The 20752-nt window shown below is 38.7% G+C and overlaps 1 protein-coding gene and 1 long non-coding RNA gene across 5 annotated transcripts in view; both read right to left on the bottom strand.

Annotated features, from left to right (window-relative positions):
• NUP188 (nucleoporin 188) overlaps window positions 1-20752 on the bottom strand; it is a 42288-nt gene that overhangs the window by 19752 nt on the left and 1784 nt on the right. For 3 of the 4 annotated variants that reach the window (XM_004269121.3, XM_033427017.2, XM_033427016.2), the window contains exons 2-14: window positions 17687-17741; window positions 16646-16719; window positions 13523-13607; window positions 12876-12956; window positions 12350-12394; window positions 9309-9401; window positions 9053-9172; window positions 6469-6680; window positions 5453-5567; window positions 4613-4813; window positions 3633-3722; window positions 1213-1278; window positions 109-228 (exon numbers count right to left, since the gene is read on the bottom strand). In XM_004269121.3, coding sequence (XP_004269169.2) covers window positions 109-228; window positions 1213-1278; window positions 3633-3722; window positions 4613-4813; window positions 5453-5567; window positions 6469-6680; window positions 9053-9172; window positions 9309-9401; window positions 12350-12394; window positions 12876-12956; window positions 13523-13607; window positions 16646-16719; window positions 17687-17741 — 1357 coding nt within the window. Of the gene's footprint in view, window positions 1-108; window positions 229-1212; window positions 1279-3632; window positions 3723-4612; window positions 4814-5452; window positions 5568-6468; window positions 6681-9052; window positions 9173-9308; window positions 9402-12349; window positions 12395-12875; window positions 12957-13522; window positions 13652-16645; window positions 16720-17686; window positions 17748-20752 lie in introns of those variants that run through there. The other variant, XM_049711731.1, reaches the window with a different exon arrangement.
• On the bottom strand, window positions 14551-15481 carry LOC125964888 (uncharacterized). Its single transcript, XR_007478217.1, has 2 exons — window positions 15283-15481; window positions 14551-15063 (listed from the first exon to the last, which is right to left on the bottom strand). It is a non-coding gene; the product is annotated as an uncharacterized LOC125964888 (long non-coding RNA).

Below are 20752 nucleotides of genomic sequence, written 5' to 3'. Positions count from 1 at the left end.
AACCTCAGACTAATTCTTGCCATGGCAATGAAATTTCAATGTGGAAAGCAAAAAGGATTCCTAAAAAACATCTCCTACTCTATTTAGGCATCTAACTGAATAACGTACCTTCTTGGCAGTAGACTTCCCTGATACGAGGGCTTGTAGCAATTGCAGGAGTGGGGAGAGGAGATGGGGAAACATTCCACATACACTGTCCAGAATGATCCCAAGACCAGAGGTTGGCTCCTATGATGGAAGGGTAGAAGTCACCGACCTTCACATTATCCACGGATTAACACATCTCTGAACTGCCCAGCAATCATAAGGAAGAGTAAAATTAATCCTTTCCTTTAGGCAGACATCATTCCTCTCTAATAATTTAAGACTTCCACGTTTCCACTGAAAAAGGCTATCAACAACTGATTGAGTCAGGACCTGAGGAGAGACTACTGCTGCCTCCAGTGACCTCTGCCGTCCTCTCCATAGGAAAACACCATTCACCTGTGCATGACCTGTTTCCAGTAATGTGAAAAGCACCCACAACATGTCAGCAGATAGCACCAAACACACGAGCAACACATCCTCAACCTGAATATTGCTTCCCACCGGATTCTCCCTGGAACACTGATTCTGTAAGACTGGATAGCATCTCAGGAAAAAGAGGATAAGATATAAAGGCAAATCAGTCAGGCCACAGTTTAAGGGAAAACAGATTTATTCATTAGCTGGACCTTGAGGCTTGAGGCCGTCAATGTTAAGACTAAGTACTGGTGAGAAACTGTTCTCTCCAAAGCCATATTTTTACTCTAAACCTGTTACAATATTCTGAAATCTCTTAAGACACAATTACAATCGCCTAGTGGTACGTTCAGGAGTTAATAGCACTACTGGTGCCTCAGTCTCTCAATGTAAAAAAAGACTTGATGGGTAGGAAAGAGAACACACTGGTTAATAATGTGGACTAGGGACTCAAGTCAGACAGAACTAGATCTTGATCCTGACTGTCTAGCTGTGACTAGCTTGGGCAAATCACTTCACATCTCCAAGCATCACATTTCCTCACACGCAAAATGGTGATGATAATAATACTACCCAATCCATAGATTTTTGTATAGATTATATGAGAAAATAGACTTAAAAGCTTAGTATAAGACCTATCGCAAAGTAAGTGTTTAATAAGTTCTTCTGCTACAGAGAATACCGTAGCATGGCTCCCTCTGACATACTTACTGTTCCCCAGAACAGTTCTGGAAGAGAAGGGTCTGCCAGGACTTCACATGCTGTGTCGATTACATCCTGTTGCGGAGGGAAAAAGAAAATGCTTATTTTCCCTAGTTGAACCAGTCCATCTTTTTTTAACTGTTAAAATAAAAACATGAATAATACCTTCATATAGTATGTCAGAAAGAATTCTGGGATTAAAAAGTAAGAGATGGGGCTTCCCTGGTGGCGCAGTGGTTGAGAGTCAGCCTGCCGATGCAGGGGACACGGGTTCGTGCCCCGGTCCGGGAGGATCCCACATGCCGCAGAGCGGCTGGGCCCGTGATCCATGGCTGCTGAGCCTGCGCGTCCGGAGCCTGTGCTCCGCAACGAGAGAGGCCGCAGCGGTGAGAGGCCCATGTACCACATAAAAAAAAAAAAAAAGTAAGGGATGTAATCTTAATCTGTTGTATGATGTTAGGCAAATTAACCTTTCTGAACTTCAAATTCTAAAATGGTGAAACTATTATCTGCTTCACAGTGTTGTCATAAGGATTAAATGAGATAATGTACGAGAAAATGAACTATAAAGTTTAAAACGCCATGTAAATGTGAGGTACTACTAGATTCAGCTAAACTATGCTCCTAGAGGTCAAGAATAACGCCTTTTTAAATTTTTAATCCCCAGCACCTGGCACAGAGTTTGGCACACACTGGGAATCTAGTGAAGGCTTATGAAATGATTTATTGAAAAATTCCAAGTACTAGGACACCTGTAACCCCAAAATGTTAATACCAATCCTCCAGGCATATAGTAGGGTCCAAATGTGACCAGAATTTTGGCAAAGGACACAAAGCTTGTTCTATGCTCCTAGAGCTTTGGAAATTGAGTCTTTCAATTAACACCAATTTCTTTTCTCTCCAATGATAAGAAATATTCATTTTCATCAACTTAATCAATTTCTTCAATTTCCAAAATAAGTCACTCATCGTAAATGAATAAAATGACTTAGTTATAAAGAACTCCTCAAATATCATTTCCCACTGAAAGGAACCAGGGCTCCTTGGAGAAATGGCAGATTCCAAGTCTAGGGCAAGAATCTTCTAAGATAATCCTGCAAGATTTTGTCATATCAGAAAGCAACAGAGCTATCAAAATGTGTAAGAGAAATGTCAAACAGATTCAGAAGCTAATCTGAAAAAGCTCTTACTGGCCAAAGATGGGGCAACCTGAGCCTAAGAATACTAACTGCAGAAAAAAAACAAACAAAAAAAAATGAGAAAAGAATAATGACTGCAATGAATTAAAACACAGCTAATATGTTTAAATCCATGAGTTCACAATGCCATGTAAAAAATAAACCTCAGTAGCCAACTTGGGATGCTACTAAGAATGCTAGGGAAAAGTGGTAAATATAGGAAAAGAAGCATGTATAGTACTCTATACCAGAGTATCAAATAGTTAACAAGAGAGAATTTCTTTTTTTTAATTGAGAAATAATTGAAAGATAACATTATATTAGTTTCAGGTGCACAAGATAATGATTTGATATTTGTATATATGGTGAAACAAATTTCTTTTTTATAGCAATGTTCTAACCAGTAAACAAAAGAGGAGAGATAGAGTCAGAATAGTGCCATTTCATAACTCCTAAGGAACTAATGGATCTAGACAATGATGTGTCTTGTGATTACCATAGTGGACAGCACAACTATAGACTAAAAGAAATTTGACAGACTTATCAACCAATAATGTACATATCTTATTTATTTAGATCCTGATACAAACTTATGATAAACTTATGACATTTATAATTAGAAATTTGAACCCTGCCTTGATTATTTGAAGATTTTTTTTTTAGATATGATAATGGTTGTGAAATTTTACTAAAATACTCATATTTACTAAATGATGTCTGGGATTTGCTTCAAAATAACCAAGGAGGAAAGGGGCAGAAATGAATAAGATCAGCTGTGCATTGATAATTTGGAAGCTGGTGATGGGATCATTAGACAATTTTTGTCTCCTTTGGAATAACTTTGAAATATTTCATTTTAAAAAAATATTGCACAAGAATATTAATTAGCATCCACAGCTGTTTGGGACAGATGCACTACAGAGTAAAAAAAACAGGTTACAAAACAGTATATACATTGTGATTCCATTTCTAGAGAATTATTATATTTTTATATTTGGAAGGGAACACATCAAAATGTTAACATATGTTATCCTGCAAGGTGGGATTATAGTTTTTTCTTTTTATCAGCACTTTCTAATTTTTTAATCATTAATATGCATCATTTTTATAATATAATAAGTGGAAAACAACAATAAACAAATCATACTTGAAGTAAATGGGTCTGTGTTATATCAGCTTCAAAGGGGTATCTTAGGAAGGTGATTGCAAAGTGGGGCAGGGTAGACAGTCTCATGAAAGCCAGACACTGACCTGCTGATTGCCCAGTGTGTGCAGCTCCAGCGAGGTCAGAACAAAAGAAAGGAGTCCATAGACACACATGCACGCGGTGCTAGTGGTACACTGTAATGACAAAGCAGTCAGTGGGTAATTCTGAGTAACACCACTCTTTTCTAGACTCAGCACAATCCCATCACATTAATATAGTCTCTGTAAACAAATGGGAAGAGAACCTGAGGCTTCACAATTCCTAATTTAGTCCCAAGATCAGGAAGACAAAGGGAGAAAAGAGAAAGCAGGAACCATAAATATTACAACATAGTCAAGAATAACATCAAAAAGGAACCATTTTCAAACTGATCAAAGATTTGTGGGGAAGAAAACCACCTCCAGCCTACAAAAAGGATAGAGTCTCTATGTGCTGGTATGAATGATGCAGCTGCCTGAACTGTCACCGAGATAAATCAACCAGTGCCAACAAGTTGGCTGAGGTTTCCTTTAGCATGTCAAAACAAGCTGATTAAACTGTGTCACTCAAATTAAGTCCCAACACGCAAGACTCAAGAGAATTTCTAATTCATCCTGTACAGTTGAATGAATAAGCTACCCAAAAAGATTTCTCCAGTCATTATGACCAAAGCTATCTTCTAAGAGATACTAAGTGGCGCAGCATAACATACTGGCAAAGAGTCAGACATAGTTCAAACTGTATCCACCATTTACTGCCAATTTATTGTTTCTGTGGGCAAATTCCATCTCCCTCAGTCTCAATTTCCTAATGTGTAAAATAGGATGATAAGCCCTAGTGCACAGTATTTTAAGGATGGAACAAGATATTGTACAGAAAGTGCCAAGCACGTCTGTCACAGTAAATGCTCTATAAAGGTTAGTTACAAAACTATTTTCATTATCCATGTCCTTGACAATTACTATTATTATCATGACTCATTAATGAGCTTCTGCCTCGCTCTTTGCCCACTCTCATGCTCAAACACCAATAGCCCGAGCCTCACATCATTTCCCCCACTGGCCAGTGAGCGGAGTAGTCGGGTCAAATACTGAAATACGTTCAGCTGGATGGCTGTGCCACCTATCTTCCGGACAACACTGCTTGTCTCTTCTGGATTCAGGGTGTGACGGAGGAGAGCCCAAGCCAAAAGCACTGGGGTGTGATGTGGAATGTCCCCGAAGGTCAACATCAAACGGTCCATATCCTAATGAAAAGAGAAAACGTCTGTGTCACTTAACAGAAAGGGTCAAGACCCTTCCAGAGGATCCTTCACCATGCTTAATAAGTCTTCCATTCATCCTCAGTGGCCCCTCTCTCCCATTCTGACATTTTACTCTTCCCAAGCCACAGCCACTTCATTACTAGACCCCTCAATTACTCTTCCCTTTACCCACAGTTTTCTCTCTTGATTTTAAGTAGTATTAAGATTATAACATACATGTTCAAATAGAGACTCCTTAGAAAATTTCCCTGATCCTTCTAGAACTTTCTCAGATCTCTCCTCTTTTTCTATCTTTCTGACCATTCCATCTCATGTTCTTCCCCTTTCCTCTTCTTTCACAGGCTACATGAATACAGACAACAGCCAAGGTTCTGTCCTTGGGCCTCTTTTGTCCTTATATCATCTCCCTGAGTCACTCTACTTGTTCTCACAGATTCAACTCTCACCTCTGTGAAAATAACTAACAAATCTGAGACTTCTTCCAGATCCAATTAACTTCTTAACAATGTAGAACCACAAATTCCACAATAAGGAAAATTGTATGTGGCAGTATAGTTGAGTGGTTAAAAACTTACTAACTACAAACCATCTGAAAAAATTAAGAAGCTGCTCCAAGTTCACCTGACAGATAAGCCCGTCCTGGGCAAACTGGTGCAGTTCTCTTCTGTCATCCAAAGCACACTTATGCAAGGATTCAATATCCATGCCTTCCACCAGGATAAGGGCACTGAAGTAGCTGGAAAGAAAAATATCATGGTGTCATACGTGCTACTCTGAACCTCAATGGAGACTAAGGTGAAATGTAAGACACTTTAGTGTCAAAAAGGTTGAGTTATTTTACATTCTTTTTTCATACCTTAGTATGAAAAAGAATGTACTTCTAAATGTACTTCTAAATGTTTTTCTAAATCCAATATGTATTTTACAATTCCAGCACATCTCAACTTGACCAGCCATATTTTATTTTTTTGGCTGCACCACTCAGCTGTGGAATCTTAGTTCCCCAACCAGGGATTGAACCCAGGCTCTCAGCAGTGAAAGCGCAGAGTCCTAACCACTGGACCACCAGGGAATTCCCATGACCAGTCGTATTTTATTTTTTAGTTTTTATTTATTATTTATTTTGGCCGCATTGCGCAGCATGTGGGATCTTAGTTCCCCGACCAGGGATCGAACCCGCATCCTCTGAAGTGGAAGCGCAAAATCTTAACCACTGGACCATCAGGGAAGTCCACCAGCCATATTTTAAATGCTTGGTAGGCTCATGTGGCTTCTGCCTATCAAAGCACAGATCTAGTACTAAAGGTTTCTACAGCCACCAATTACATCTAGGCCAGATCAAATGTCTCAATGGTCAAGTGTGTATTTTTTTTTAATATTTTATTTATTTATTTTTGGCTGTGTTGGGTCTTCGTTGCTGCTCACGGGCTTTCTCTAGTTGCAGCAAGCGGGAGCTACTCTTCGTTGTGGTGCACAGGCTTCTCATTGCGGTGGCTTCTCTTATTGCAGAGCACAGGCTCTAGGCACGTGGGCTTCAGTAGTTGTGGCGTGCAGGCTCAGTAGTTGTGGTGCATGGGTTTATCAATGCTCTAAACTCTAAACATTGTACAAGTTCTGAGACCTCAATTCAGACTTACCCAATCCGATCCACAAAAGGATCCATGGTCTCATCTACCAGGTGCCTGTTAGTCTGCCTACTACCAAATCCTTGCTCTTTAAACATCTTGGTTAATACCAATAGGTCAGTAGGTGCCATCTCAAAGTATGCATGATAAAGGAAAATAATTTCTAGCAGCATGGATTGCTCCCGAAGGCACTGAACAAACCAGCGAGACACCTGGCGCTCAGTCTGCACAACCAATGAAGAAAAATGGGAGAGAAATAAAGTCAGATTTTAAAACACATTTAAATTCTTCGAGTTATTTTTATTAGGTAAAACATGTATAAAAATAAGATTAAAAAAAAAGTATCCCTCCCTACAATTCCTATTGCCCAGTCATCCAAATCTATCCCCAGAGGCAACCACTGTTAGAGGTTTTTGTTTGTCCTTCCAATAATATGCCACACACATTCATTCATTCCGACTAGTAGTTGCTGGGGGCCAGGGGTCACAGACTAACTGCAAACTTACTGGATAGACAGAAATGTTCTATCAATATATATTGATCATGAAGGTGGTTACTGCATATAACTATATACAACTGCCAAATTCAAACTGTACACTTAAAATGAATGAATTTTACTGGATGTAAATTATATCTGAATAAAGCTGAGGGATGCTACAGATGTGTCATTTACACAGTCATTTCATGTAAGTGTGAATGTATCTATAGGATAAACTCTTAAAGTGGAACTACTAGGTCAAGAAATATGTGCTTTTCAATTTTTAGATATTGTCATAATGTTTTCCATTAAAAAGTATATAAATTCAAACAGCAAAGTATGAGTGCCCATTATCTCATCCCTTGGATGTGAGTTTTGTCATGTAAATATGTATTTCATTTGCCTGTTTTTCTGTTCGGTTTTGCTTATTGACTTACAGGTGTTCTTTCTATTTCAAGAACCCTTTAGGCTATGAGTTTGTCTTTTGACTTTGCTTATAGCACTATTTTTGTTTTTTTGCCTTGTAAAAGTTTTTGATTTGATGTTGCTGGGTTTATCTTTTCTTTTTTCTTTTATGGCTTCTGAGTTTTACTTTATTTTTATTTATTTATCTATTTTGGCCACATGGCACTTAGTGCTCTGACCAGGGATCTTAGTTCCCCGACCAGGGATGGAACCCGTGCCCCGTGCAGTGGAAGCGCGGAGTCTTAACCACTGGACCGCCAGGGAAGTCCTGTGTTTTACTTTAAAAAGTCTTCTCCAGGGCTTCCCTGGTGGCGCAGTGGTTGAGAGTCCGCCTGCCGATGCAGGGGACACGGGTTCGTGCCCCGGTCTGGGAGGATCCCACATGCCGCGGAGCGGCTGGGCCCGTGAGCCATGGCCGCTGAGCCTGCGCGTCCGGAGCCTGTGCTTCGCAGCGGGGGAGGCCACAACAGTGAGAGGCCCGCGTAATGCAAAAAAAAAAAAAAAAAAAAAGTCTTCTCCAATCCAAAAAAATAAAAACAAAACTACCTCCCATGTGTCTTCTAGTATTTTTATAGTTGAATTTTAAAAATTTAAATCATTGATATCTCTCTGATTTTCTTCTGGTAGAAGGAATGAGATAGAGATACAGTTTGATTTTTCTCCAGATGGCTACCCAGTAGTTCCAACACCATTTATTGAAAAACCCAACATTTCCCCATTAATTTGAAATGCCACCTTTATCATACACTAATTCCCTATCAGCATTTGGTCTACACTAGACTTTCAACTATGTGCTATTCATCAGTCTATTTATTCATGTACCAATGCCATGCTTTAAATTATTTTAGTCTTATTATCTAATAAAGCTTATCTTCCTTTCTGAAAAACTTCCTGGCTATTCTTATTTATTTTTCAAATGAATTTTAGAACCAGCTTGTCTAGTTCCAAAATAAAAGGCAAAGCAAATACTTGTATTTTTTCTAGGATCACAGTAAATTTATAGGTTAAAATAAGAAGGACTGACACTTGGTGCTGAGTCTTTATTTTCAAGAAGGCACCATGTCTTTCCATTTGATTATGACTGTTTATATCCCTTTAGCATTTTAAAGTTCCCTTCATTTAGATTTTGGATTATAGTAAGCTTATTCCTGAGAAATTTATGCTTTTGTTGCTATTACAAGTGAGCTCTTTTCTTCTATTAAGTATTTTAAATAGCTACTGTCTGTTTTTTGGTTGAATTGTTTTAATAAACATAATAATAATTTCAAAACAAAAAAGGTCATGTTCTAATCTATAAATGCACATTGGTTTAAGATTTAGGATAAAACAATTAGACTAGTGTCACACACTTAATAGATAATGATAATAAAGAAGATGAAATCTTGGGTTTAGAGTTTCATTAACCACTAAGAGAATATTTCAGGTAAGAAAAAAAGTAAATTAACTGGAGAGACAAAGTCAAGGGGAAGGTAAAAATTAAATACCATTAGTTAAAGTCAATGTTTTGATTCATATCACATGTTTAAACTATTCTAAAGAATGACAATTTATAAATGTTTTAAGTTCATAGGTGAATAAATAATTTCACCTAGAGCTCTATGAGCAGATATACAATTCTCCTGAGCGTTACAGGAGGGCCCAATAACCACATACCATGAGGTTTCCATGCGTCTCCCATGTTGGTGCTTCAGTTTTATAAAGCTCTTCAAATTGCTGTCTATATTTTGTAACTAGTTCCTTTTCCAATTTATCAACACAGTCTGCATATTCAACCTTAAAAAAAAATCCAAAACAGTAACTTATATGTTGAGTAAAAGGTAAATATTCAAATGAACAGAAATATGAATAAATTATAAAAAGGATTGAATTTTACAGGGTAAAGAGAAACAAGAGGACTAAATGGGCTTACCCTATAGGGGTGTCTTTCATCTTGGAAATAAGTGAGAAGATGTAAGACACAACGAAGAATATACGTTCTTTCTTCATAGTAATAATCTGCAATCTGGGAAGAACCCAAAGATTCAAAATCAGTTACTCATCTTTGCATGGAAGATATTCAATTTTAAATTTACTGATTAAAAAATCACTTAAAGATGTGAATGGGGGACTTCCCTGGTGGCGCAGTGGTTAAGAATCCACCTGCCAATGCCGGGGACACGGGTTCGGGCCCTGGTCTGGGAAGATCCCACATGCTGCGGAGCAACTAAGCCGGTGTGCTACAACTACTGAGCCTGCACTCTAGAGCCCGTGAGCCCAAACTACTGAAGCCCGCACGCCAAAACTAGTGAAGCCCACATGCAGAGAGCCCGTGCTCCGCAACAAAGAGAAGCCACTGCAATGAGAAGCCCGCGCACTGCAACAGAGTAGCCCCTGCTCGCCGCAGCTAGAGAAAGCCCATGCACAACAATGAAGACCTAATGCAGACAAAAATAAATTAATTAATTAAAAAAAAAAGATGTGAATGGAAAAATTAGATCTGTATAAACAATCACAGAAATGGAGACAGTGTTAGGCCAAAAGAAAGCAAAAGACCTTCATGAACTAGGATACAAGTAAAGTTATACAAGATAAAAGGAATTATTTAAAAATATAAACAAGTTTTCTAGCATGACTTCTCAGTTGGGCATTCAAGTAATAAACTGACTATAAACTGACAGGCCAGGGACTTCCCTGGTGGTCCAGTGGTTAAGAATCCGTCTTGCAATGTAGGGGATGCCAGTTTGATCCCTGGTCAGGGAACTAAGACCCCACATGCCATGGGGCAACTAAACCCACACGCTGCAATTACAGAGCCCACACGCTCTGAAGCCCACAAGCCACTAGAGAGCCCATGTGCTGCAACTAAGACCCAATGCAGGGCTTCCCTGGTGGCGCAGCGGTTAAGGATCCGCCTGCCAATGCAGGGGACACAGGTTCAAACCCTGGTCCTGGAAGATCCCACATGCTGCAGAGCAACTAAGCCCATGCGCCACAACTACTGAGCCTGCGCTCTAGAGCCCATGCTCCACAATGAGAGGCCACTGTAATGAGAAGCCCGCGCACAACAATGAAGAGTAGCCCCCGCTCTCTCAACTAGAGAAAGCCTGCGTGAAGCAACAAAGATCCAACTCAGCCAAAAATAAATAAATAAATAAATAAATTTATTTTAAAAAAAAAAGACCCAAGGCAGCCAATAAATAAATAAATATTTTAAAATAAATAAATAAACTGACAGGCCAAATACATGAAAGCAAATATAAAAATACCATTAGTCTATGTCCTAATTGCTTGTAACTGATGTACCCAGTTCTCACTAAATACCAAATAGGAAACTACTTCAGAAGTCATGGTCAAATGAGATCCTATGCCCACTCTCACCAGTTCTATTCAACACAGTATTAGAAGTCCTAGCCACAGCAATCAGGGAAGAAAAAGAAAAGGTATCCAAATTGGAAGAAAAGAGGTGAAATTGCCATTACATGCAGATAACATAGAAAACCCTAAAGATTCCACACAAAAACTACTAGAACTGATAAACAAATTCAGCAAGGTAGCAGGACACAAGATTAACATACAGAAATCTGCTGTGTTTCTTTACAATAACAATAAAATATCATAAAGGGAAAGTAAAAAATAATCCCTTTTAAAATCACATCTAGATAATCAACAACGACCTACTGTATAGCACAAGGAATTCTATTCAATATTCTGTAAAAACCTATATGAGAAAAGAATCTGAAAAAGAATGGATACATGTATATGTAAAACTGAATCACTTTGCTGTACACCTAAAACTAACACAACATTGTAAGTCAACTATACTCCAAAATAAAATAAAAATTTTTTAGAAAGGAAAAAAAAAGAAAATCACACCAAAAAAAACAAAAACAAAAAACTTAGGAACAAACCTGACCAAAGAGGTGAAAAACTTATATGCTGAGAACTATAAAATATAAAATACTGATAAAGGAAATTGAAGATGATTCAAAGAAATGGAAAGATATCCCACGCTCTTGAACTGGAAGAATTAATATTGTTAAAATAGCCAGACTACCCAAAGCAATCTACAGATTTAATGCGATCCCTCTCAAATTACCCATGACATTTTTCACAGAACTAGAACAAATAATCCTAAAATTTATATGGAACCATAAAAGACCCAGAATTGCCAAAGCAATCCTGAGGAAAAAAAACAAAGCTGGAGGCATAACCCTCCCAGACTTCAGACAATACTACAAAGCTACAGTAATCAAAACAGCGTAGTATTAGCACAAAAATAGACATATGGGGACTTCCCTGATGATCCAGTGGTTAAGACTCCACACTTGCAGGGGGCGCGGGTTCGACCCCCGGTCAGGGAAGTTCCGCATGCCATATGGTGCGGTCAAAAAAAAAAACAGACATATGGATCAATGGAACAGAATAGGGAGCCCAGAAATAAACCCACACACCTACAGTCAATTAATCTTTGAAAAAGGAGGCAAGAATACACAATGAAAAAAAGATAGTCTCTTCAGTAAGTAGTGCTGGGAAAGCTGAACAGCCACATGTAAATCAAGGTCAAAGATACAACACTTCCTCACACCATACACAAAAATAAACTCAAAATGCCTTAAAGATTTGAATATAAAACATGATACTATAAAACTCCTAGAAGAGAACAAAGGCAAAACATTCTCTGACATAAATCATAGCAATGTTTTCTTAGGTCAGTCTCCCAAGGCAATAGAAATAAAAGCAAAAATAAACAAATGGGACCTAATCAAACTTACAAGCTTTTGCACAGCAAAGAAAATCATAAAACAAAAATACAACTTTGGGGGTGGGGGGAGATAAAGAAAGAAAGATAAAGAAATTTAAAACTTCAAATTAATCCTACTGCATTTAAAAAAGCCAGCAATGCTCAGAACATGGTCAAGAATCTGTTGCCCAATTTTACATCAAAGAATGGAAATGGTGACTAGCACTGACCTTCAGGATTAAGGCCTGGCTCTGCCTCTCATCTTGCAGTACCGTCTGAAAGAAAAAAGAACAAAGAGCCATCTTATTAGCAAAATCAATTAACAAAGAAAAAGGTAAACATCTTTACCTTACCCTTCAAGATTATAATTGCCCGTTCATTTCTGGATACATTTTTTTACCTAAGTGTATCCAAGTCTGTGCTCAAATCCCTGCCCCTCTCCTCTGGCCTCAAGTTTCTCATATATAAAATCAGGGGCTGGAAAGGCTAGATGTTGTCTCAGGTCCTTTTCAGCTCTGACATCCTGCGATTCTATGATTAACATGTCAATCTTTGACCTCTCGGCCCCTCCAAGTCTGAGGACAGACCTCGACTTAAGCATATGTTTTTTAAAGGCTTTACAAAGTCTTTCCTGAGAATGGCTGTATCTGATCACCCATCTCTGTTGCAGAGAACTGGCACCAAAATCCTGAATTATCTAAAACCAACAAGGAAAAGGATAAAGGTAGGAGAAGGGAGCTGGACATAACTACAAACCTTTAGTGAGTCCCGAGTACCTCTGTAATCCTCTTGAAGGTAACACTGGAGTAACTGCACACTCTGTTCTTCATCAAGACCCTGAAAACAGAGGTTACAAGGGAGGAACAGCCACCTCAGGTCAGAAACCACAAAGAGCACGCAAAGCAATCTAAAGATTTGTTCTCTAGAATGAACACGGAACTTGAATAAACAAAAATTATTTTAAAAGATTTCACACAACATAATTTTAACCCAAATAGGAGAAAAAAGGAGCAGCCACTGACATGTAATTTACATGCCAGTTAAACTTACATGTCAGAAACAACTGTGCTTATTCACCAAGAACATTAATATAGCAGCAGGCATGATCTGGGTTTCCAAAATGAAAAGGAAACAGCTACATAATTAAATACAATCTAGGCGACTTAAAGAACACCCCAAGTATGCTGAAGAAAACTCTATGATATGCCGTAAACAGGGTCAGGCAACTTGACTTGTGGCTTTTAGCAAGAAGAGTTGCAACTTGGGCATTTCTGAAATATAATGTGCTCAGTTTAATCTCTAAAACTGAAATAAACTGAATTTTCACTAACAATCACTAACAACAAAACCACACATATCCACCCTGCAGGTAATAAACAGAGCCAGTGCTAATTTTTACTCACCAAAAACTTGCTGATTCTTAAACCCAGTTCCTTCAGTGGTGAAGCTACATCTTTATTAGCTTTCACTTTTTCAGCTGAATTTGGACTATGAAAAGAACAGTGAATCATTTCCTCATTCTCAATGACCCTCTAGGGGTTTAAAACAAAAATATTAAAGATATTTTTACCACAGACCTTTTTCTGCCTTTTAGGTGCCTATAAAATACACATACATGCGCGCGCACAGACACACACACACACACACAAGTTCATCTCTACAGACTTTATAACACAAAACTATGTCTAAGTAATAAATACAGTATATCTCTGTTACAAACTATAGTTATAACTATATTATTTGTAGATCTACTTAGTTACATTAATTATTTTTGATCCTTATAACTAGACTGGAAGGTAAACATTACTATCCCCATTTTACAAATGGAATTACCAACACTTAGAAAGAATAAATAACTTACCAAAAATCCCACAGCTAATAAAAAGGTGAGGTGAAATTTAAAACCAGGTCTGTTAGTATACGTATATATATTGTCTATGTACACTCAGAAGGCCTAGAAGCTATGACATTCCAGTAGCAGCGCACACACCCAGCACCCAGATCTTTATTTCTAATACCATTCTCTAACAAAAGGTATCAGGACTCCTTGGAGAAATGGCTGATTCTAGAGCTGGGGTGGGGAAAATACCAGATGAGCTTGGAGCATCTTGTAATGCCAGAAAGTAAGAATATACTCAGAAAACAAAAGCATGGGGACATGTCAAAACCTCAAAGAATGCCCAATGGCCAAAGCTGGAACAAAGTAAAAACAAAGTATGAAATATACATGAGTCCATAATGACTTAAATAAATGAATGAATATATATGTAAATAAATGGGGAAGAAGGGAAAAATCTTCCTTACAGAAGGAGTTCCAGTAACACACATATATGCTACCCCCTTCAGGAGGTAGTTTAATTTCACTACACCCACACACTGAAAGCGGGCTATACTGAGTGACTCACTTCCGAAAAACAGAGTAGGGAAAGAGAAAGGAGTGACTTTACAGAAGAGATACTTGGCAAATGCTACCTTACCCAAGTGAGCAAGGTTAACATCACCAGTGACTTCATGTGGATAACATGTATCCTCTGCCATGATGTGATAAGAATGGTACTTCACCTCAGTGTATTCTTTCCCAAAACCCACAACCTCAATCTAATAATGAAAAAAAAAAAAAATCAGACTTCCAAATTGACGGTATTCTACTACAAAATACTTGACCAGTCTTCCTCAAAACTATTCAAGGTCATGAAAACCAAGGAAAGACTGAGATACTGTCACAGCTAACAGCTAAGGAGACATGACAACTAAATGCAATATGATACCCTGGGCTGAATCCTGGAACAGAAAGAGGACATTAAAAAAAAAGTTAAAAATGTTTAAAAATCTGTGTTAAATTCAAATTAAGCCTGCAGTTAAAAAAAAAAAAAAAGTCTGTCAGACTTTAAAATCCCATGCTACTACAAAAGGAACTTTTGTCTTTAAAAAAAGAAATTCAGGGCTTCCCTGGTGGCGCAGTGGTTGAGAGTCCGCCTGCCGATGCAGGGGACGCAGGCTCGTGCCCCGGTCCGGGAGGATCCCACATGCTGCGGAGTGGCTGGGCCTGTGAGCCATGGCCGCGGAGCCTGCGCGTCCGGAGCCTGTGTTCCGCAACGGGAGAGGCCACAACAGTGAGAGGCCCGCGTACAGCAAAAAAAAAAAAAAAAAAAGAAATTCATACCACAAATGCCCATTCTGTGAACTAAAGCATATTGTTGTTGGATTTTTTCTTTTTTTTTTAGAGAGACTCTCACATTTCACAGAAAATCCACAACACAAAGGCTAGTATAAAGTTAAACAATAAGGTCTGAAAGAGGCAACACAGAATGATGATTAAGAACACAGACACTGGAGTAAGACTGCCAGGTTCGAATCCTGGTTCTACCACTTACTAGCTGTGTGACCTTGGGCAAGTTACTTAACCTCTTTGTGCCTCAGTTTCCCCATCTGTAAAATGGAAACAATAATAATAAAAATACCTACATGTGATAACATAGTGCTTATCTTCTTTTTTCAAGTCCATATATTCTGGATACATAGTAAAGTATTTACAGATAAAACAACATGATGTCTGGGAGTTACTTCAAAATAATTATGGGGGAAGGGTTAACAGATGATCAAAAAAAGAAAGTTCTTCACTAACCTAAGAGAATGAAGATGGAAGGCGAAGATGTAATAAAATCAACAGGTGTTCAGAAGTAGAAGGGAAATGAGGGCAGCTTGAGAACTATGGTGCATAATAGAATGAGAGCTGGACTAGGAATTAAGATAAGAATCTTCTTTTTTAACCACTTTCTATTTTATTATTGTTCTTTTCCACTGCCGAGCAAAAAAAATCTATATATTCAAACAAAGAACAAAAATAGGGCTTCCCTAGTGGCGCAGTGGTTGAGAGTCCACCTGCCGATGCAGGGGACACGGGTTCGTGCCCTGGTCCGGGAAGATCCCACATGCCGCGGAGCGGCTGGGCCCGTGAGCCATGGCCGCTGAGCCTGTGCGTCCGGAGCCTGTGCTCCACAACGGGAGAGGCCACAACAGTGAGAGGCCCGCGTACCACAAAAAAAAAAAAAAAGAACAAAAATAGTACCTATCTCAAAGGGCTGTTGTGAGGATTAAATAACTTACCGTAAGTCTACTGCTTACAGCAGTAACTGGTACATAGCAAAAAATACATGAGTGTCAGCTGCTATTTTGTGCCAGCATTGTTCACTGCTATATCCTAGCATTTGGTGCTGACGGTCTCTCACACAAACATGATGGACTGAAATAAGTATTAGGAATCTTAATTGAGTATTTAATAAATCCTCATCCCTGGATACTAGGGTTATACAACGGATTCAACAATACTGTATTTCCAGAAGGAATTTCCTTTTCTTCAACAGAGAGAAAAAAATGTGCCCTACTCTTTTTCCCTGGTTAGCCAAATTATATACCCTCTGATCTAACTAACCCAGTAATATCACAGAATCCTACATGAGGGTGGTTTCATCTATGTCAGGTTCCTCAGGGGAATTACTCAGATGAGACCCACAGAATAGCCATACCTGGGAGGTTTATAGTAAGAAAGCCCTTCTAACAGCCGCTGCCAATGTTTATTCAGCTCTGCCTCAATCTGATTCTGGAAAAGAAGAAGGAAATTATACAAATGCAATTTTAATCAGATTCCAGGATCACACTGAGGATAACATATTCTTTTGAGTCTTTTTAACATGCATTTTTCCCCACAGTTGAAATAATTTTGGATATAGAATTCTGTAGCCTGCTTTTCTTTGCTTAACATTCTAACATAATGATTTAACCTTATTATGAAAATCTTGATAAACATCCTTTCTAGTGGTTGCATAATATTTTATCAAGTGGCTAGATCATAATTTATTTACCATTCTTCTAATGTTAGATACATTTAAGCTGGCTATAATTCTTTATTTATATGAATAACACTATGGTAAAGAGCTTTGTGCCCAAAACAATTTCTTTCTTTTAAAATATATTCTCAGACATGGAATTATCTGATGAAGGCATATCAAAAAATGTTAAGGCTCTAAAAATGATGTTAACATTCATTATGTTAATTACAATAACAACACTAGTAATAATTATATGTCATCTTAACACTTTAGCCTCACAGAGTCAGAACACTCAGGGATCCACATGAAGAACTGTTCTTTATTGATTATATACTTGGAAATGTCCTAAAAACCTCAGCCTCTGTGACCTAAGCAGCTAGCTAAACAGAAAAGGAAGAAAAGGCAAGTCAATATGAGACAGAGAAAAGGCCTGAGAATCTCTGTTAGCCTATGGTAGTAAAATGGTGTTTGTACCCCTACTCTCAGCAGCCAGTCAAGTAGCACTGGTATCTTTTCAGAAAAGGAATCACTGAGGTACAAAGAAAAGTGGAGATTTCGAAAACTTCAACAGCTAGGCTATAAGACACACTGCATTTCAGCAAAGAGAAGTGGGGAATGCATAATGCCTATTTTAGGAATAATAAAAGGTGTTTACTTCCTATTTCAAAGAGAAGGGCGTTTTTGGTCATGTAAACTACACAAAGAACCACAGAATCCATTCAAGAACACACCACTTACCAGTTCTCTCAGAGCTGACCTTCCGAGCAAAATTGTCCACAGTTCTCTACTACTCCTAAAAAATGAGAGAAAGCAGAGGTAATCTTGCTCTTTCGGAAAAAAGAAAAATGTATATTTTAGAATTAATGAAACACAGTAATTAATGAATTACAGTACATCTTCTATGCTAAGAAGATGCCTCAATTTAGTATTTCTATCTCCTCCCTTCTCATTAAAACGTAATGACCAATAAGGAACAAAAATCCAGAAAAAGACTAATCTGTTTCAGGACCCCCAACACCTTCAGAAAATTTTCTAAATACATGACATAATGCACTTTCTCAATCCAGTAAAGTCTAACAGTCATTATGAATGGCACTACGTTCATTCAATCATTAATGAATTCCCACTAGGAACCACATGCAGTGCTAAATACAGGAGATTAAAAAAACACACATGAGGAGCAGGGCCAGGTCTTGGTGTCAAAATGGTGGCCTCCAGGACAGCTCATACCGATGAGTATCCCCAGTACCTCCACCACCAGTGTCCTTCACCCCGCAGTGAGCCAAAGCTGCCCGCCACACCGCACCTCCCCAGAAGGCCCTCCAAGACCATCAACTCATCATTCAACAACAGGCGTATTTCTGAAGAAATGTGGCATCTCTGGGGAATATGGATAGAGTGATGGAAAAAACAGTGGCTGTTCAAGGGCTTATCATACACATCTTATCAGAATCTACTTCAGATTTATATTAACTTAATTCCAGTAAGATTCCAAAAGTGAGTCCTTTAAAGAATGTACATCACAGCAAGAGGAAGCAAAAAAAAAAAAAAAAAAAAAAGTAGGAACAGTGAACTGGTGAATCCATCTCCCAGAACAGGCTTTGTCTTCTCTCTAGCCGTGGAGCCATGGAAGCAACTTCTGCTTCTGACATTACAAAGAATTTTCATATATCCTTTGCTCAGATTCAATTATTATTTGTTTTATTATTTTCTTTCTCCCTCTTTGTGTGTGTGTGTATAACTGTATTATATATACAACACAAAAATGCTATTTGTGTACCTGTACACACACATATTTTTCCAAAACTATACAAAATTGTATTAGAGAGATCATATTCCTTTATCCCTAGACACTTCAGTGTAACTTTCTTAAAAGCAAGGACAACTTCATACATAGTACAACAATTGAAATCAAGAAATTTAACATTGATACCAAAAAAATACCCCCCACACACATGAGATATAGTCCCTGCCCTCAGGGAGCTCTTCAAATATACTCCCAACCATGTGCTAACCCCAGTTCCTTCCCTCATCCATGGAAACATGTTTTGTGGTTCTTTTTTTAATCTAGAATTACATTTCAAAATGTAATCATTAAGAAATTCTCTCAAGAAAGGATTATGGGGAATTCCCTGGTGGCGCAGTGGTTAAGAATCCGCCTGCCAATGCAGGGGACATGGGTTCGAGCCCTGGGCCAGGAAGATCCCACATGCCACAGAGCAACTAAGCCCGTGCACCATAACTACTGAGCCTGCACTCTAGAGCCCGTGAGCCACAACTACTGAGCCCACGTGCCACAACTACTGAAGCCTGCGCGCCTAGAGCCCATGCTCCGCAAAAAGAGAAGCCATCGTAATGAGAAGCCCACGCCCCGCAATGAAGAGTAGCCCGCGCTCGCTGCTACTAGAGAAAGCCCAAGTGCAGCAACAAAGACCCAACACAGCCATAAATAAATAAATAAAAGTAACAATTTTTTTTTTTTTTGCGGTACGCGGGCCTCTCCCTGCTGTGGCCTCTCCCGTTGCGGAGCACAGGCTCCGGACGCGCAGGCTCAGCGGCCATGGCTCACGGGCCCAGCCGCTCCGCGGCACATGGGATCTTCCCGGACCGGGGCACGAATCCATGTCCCCTGCATCGGCAGGCAGACTCTCAACCACTGCGCTACCAGGGAAGCCCCAATTTTTTTTTTTAAAGTCATAAAAAAAAGAAAGGATTATAAAAAGCATAGGGATTATATTTTGGGAGATCCTAAATAAGCCCTAGAATAGTAACCTGAAATAATTAACACTGCTTAGAAAGCCTATTTTCAGAGAGACGATGAAAAGGTCCTCATAAAATATACTAGACAGTTAACAAGAATGCAAGTTATATTAACTACGAGGATAAATTGAAAAATCTTTTCCCCATTAAGACAGTAACACAAAGCACTAGCCCTATTTAAAAATGTTCAGGATTTTCCCATCAAAAGAGGATGAAAGACACCTAAAGATTATAAATCTTTCCTAAAGCTTAATGCTTTTAAGAAAACAACTTCAATTCTGCTGAATCAATAATCACCAACTCCCACAACTGCACTGTGGGATCACTAATCATCTTTCTGATAACGAGAGCATTCACTATTCAAAAATTAGGAGACTAGATCCAGTTGATGAAACAAATATATCTCTTTGTACTGATAATCTATATTAAAAGGTACAAATAAGCCAAGCCCTAAGAAATTAAAGACAGAAGCAAGCTCACTATTTAAAGAAATTTATAGTAAATTTTGGAAGAATGCCTTTTGTAAAGAGAATAATTATCATCTAACTTACTTGTTTGATAAATCTGAGTTAGCAAAAAATAAAGGGGAGGGGCTTTAAAATGGCATACGCTTTTACTTTACCAAGGATAGCTTCTGGTTTGCACAAAACAGATTAGATATCTATTATATAATAAATAGCTAATAATGGGGCTAACATTACATCACAATTAATGGAAAGAAATTTATCATTAATTGAAGGCTTTTGTATGCCTGAGCTAAATTATTCTTTTTTTTTTGCGGTACGCAGGCCTCTCACTGTTGTGGCCTCTCCCGTTGCAGAGCTCAGGCTCCGGACGCGCAGGCTCAGCGGCCATGGCTCACGGGCCCAGCCGCTGTGCGGCATGTGGGATCTTCCCGGACCGGGGCACGAACCCGTGTCCGCTGCATCGGCAGGCGGACTCTCAACCACTGCGCCACCAGAGAAGCCCTGTTTGTTTTTTAAGCACACATTAACTGAAGAACACAACAGATATGCCAAAATGCCAAAATTCAAACTGACTTCC

This window comes from Orcinus orca, chromosome 6 (assembly GCF_937001465.1).
Source record: "Orcinus orca chromosome 6, mOrcOrc1.1, whole genome shotgun sequence".
Taxonomy (NCBI): Eukaryota; Metazoa; Chordata; class Mammalia; order Artiodactyla; family Delphinidae; genus Orcinus; species Orcinus orca.
The sequence above is the reverse complement of the archived record's forward strand: the minus strand, read 5'-3'. Positions and strand labels throughout refer to the sequence as shown.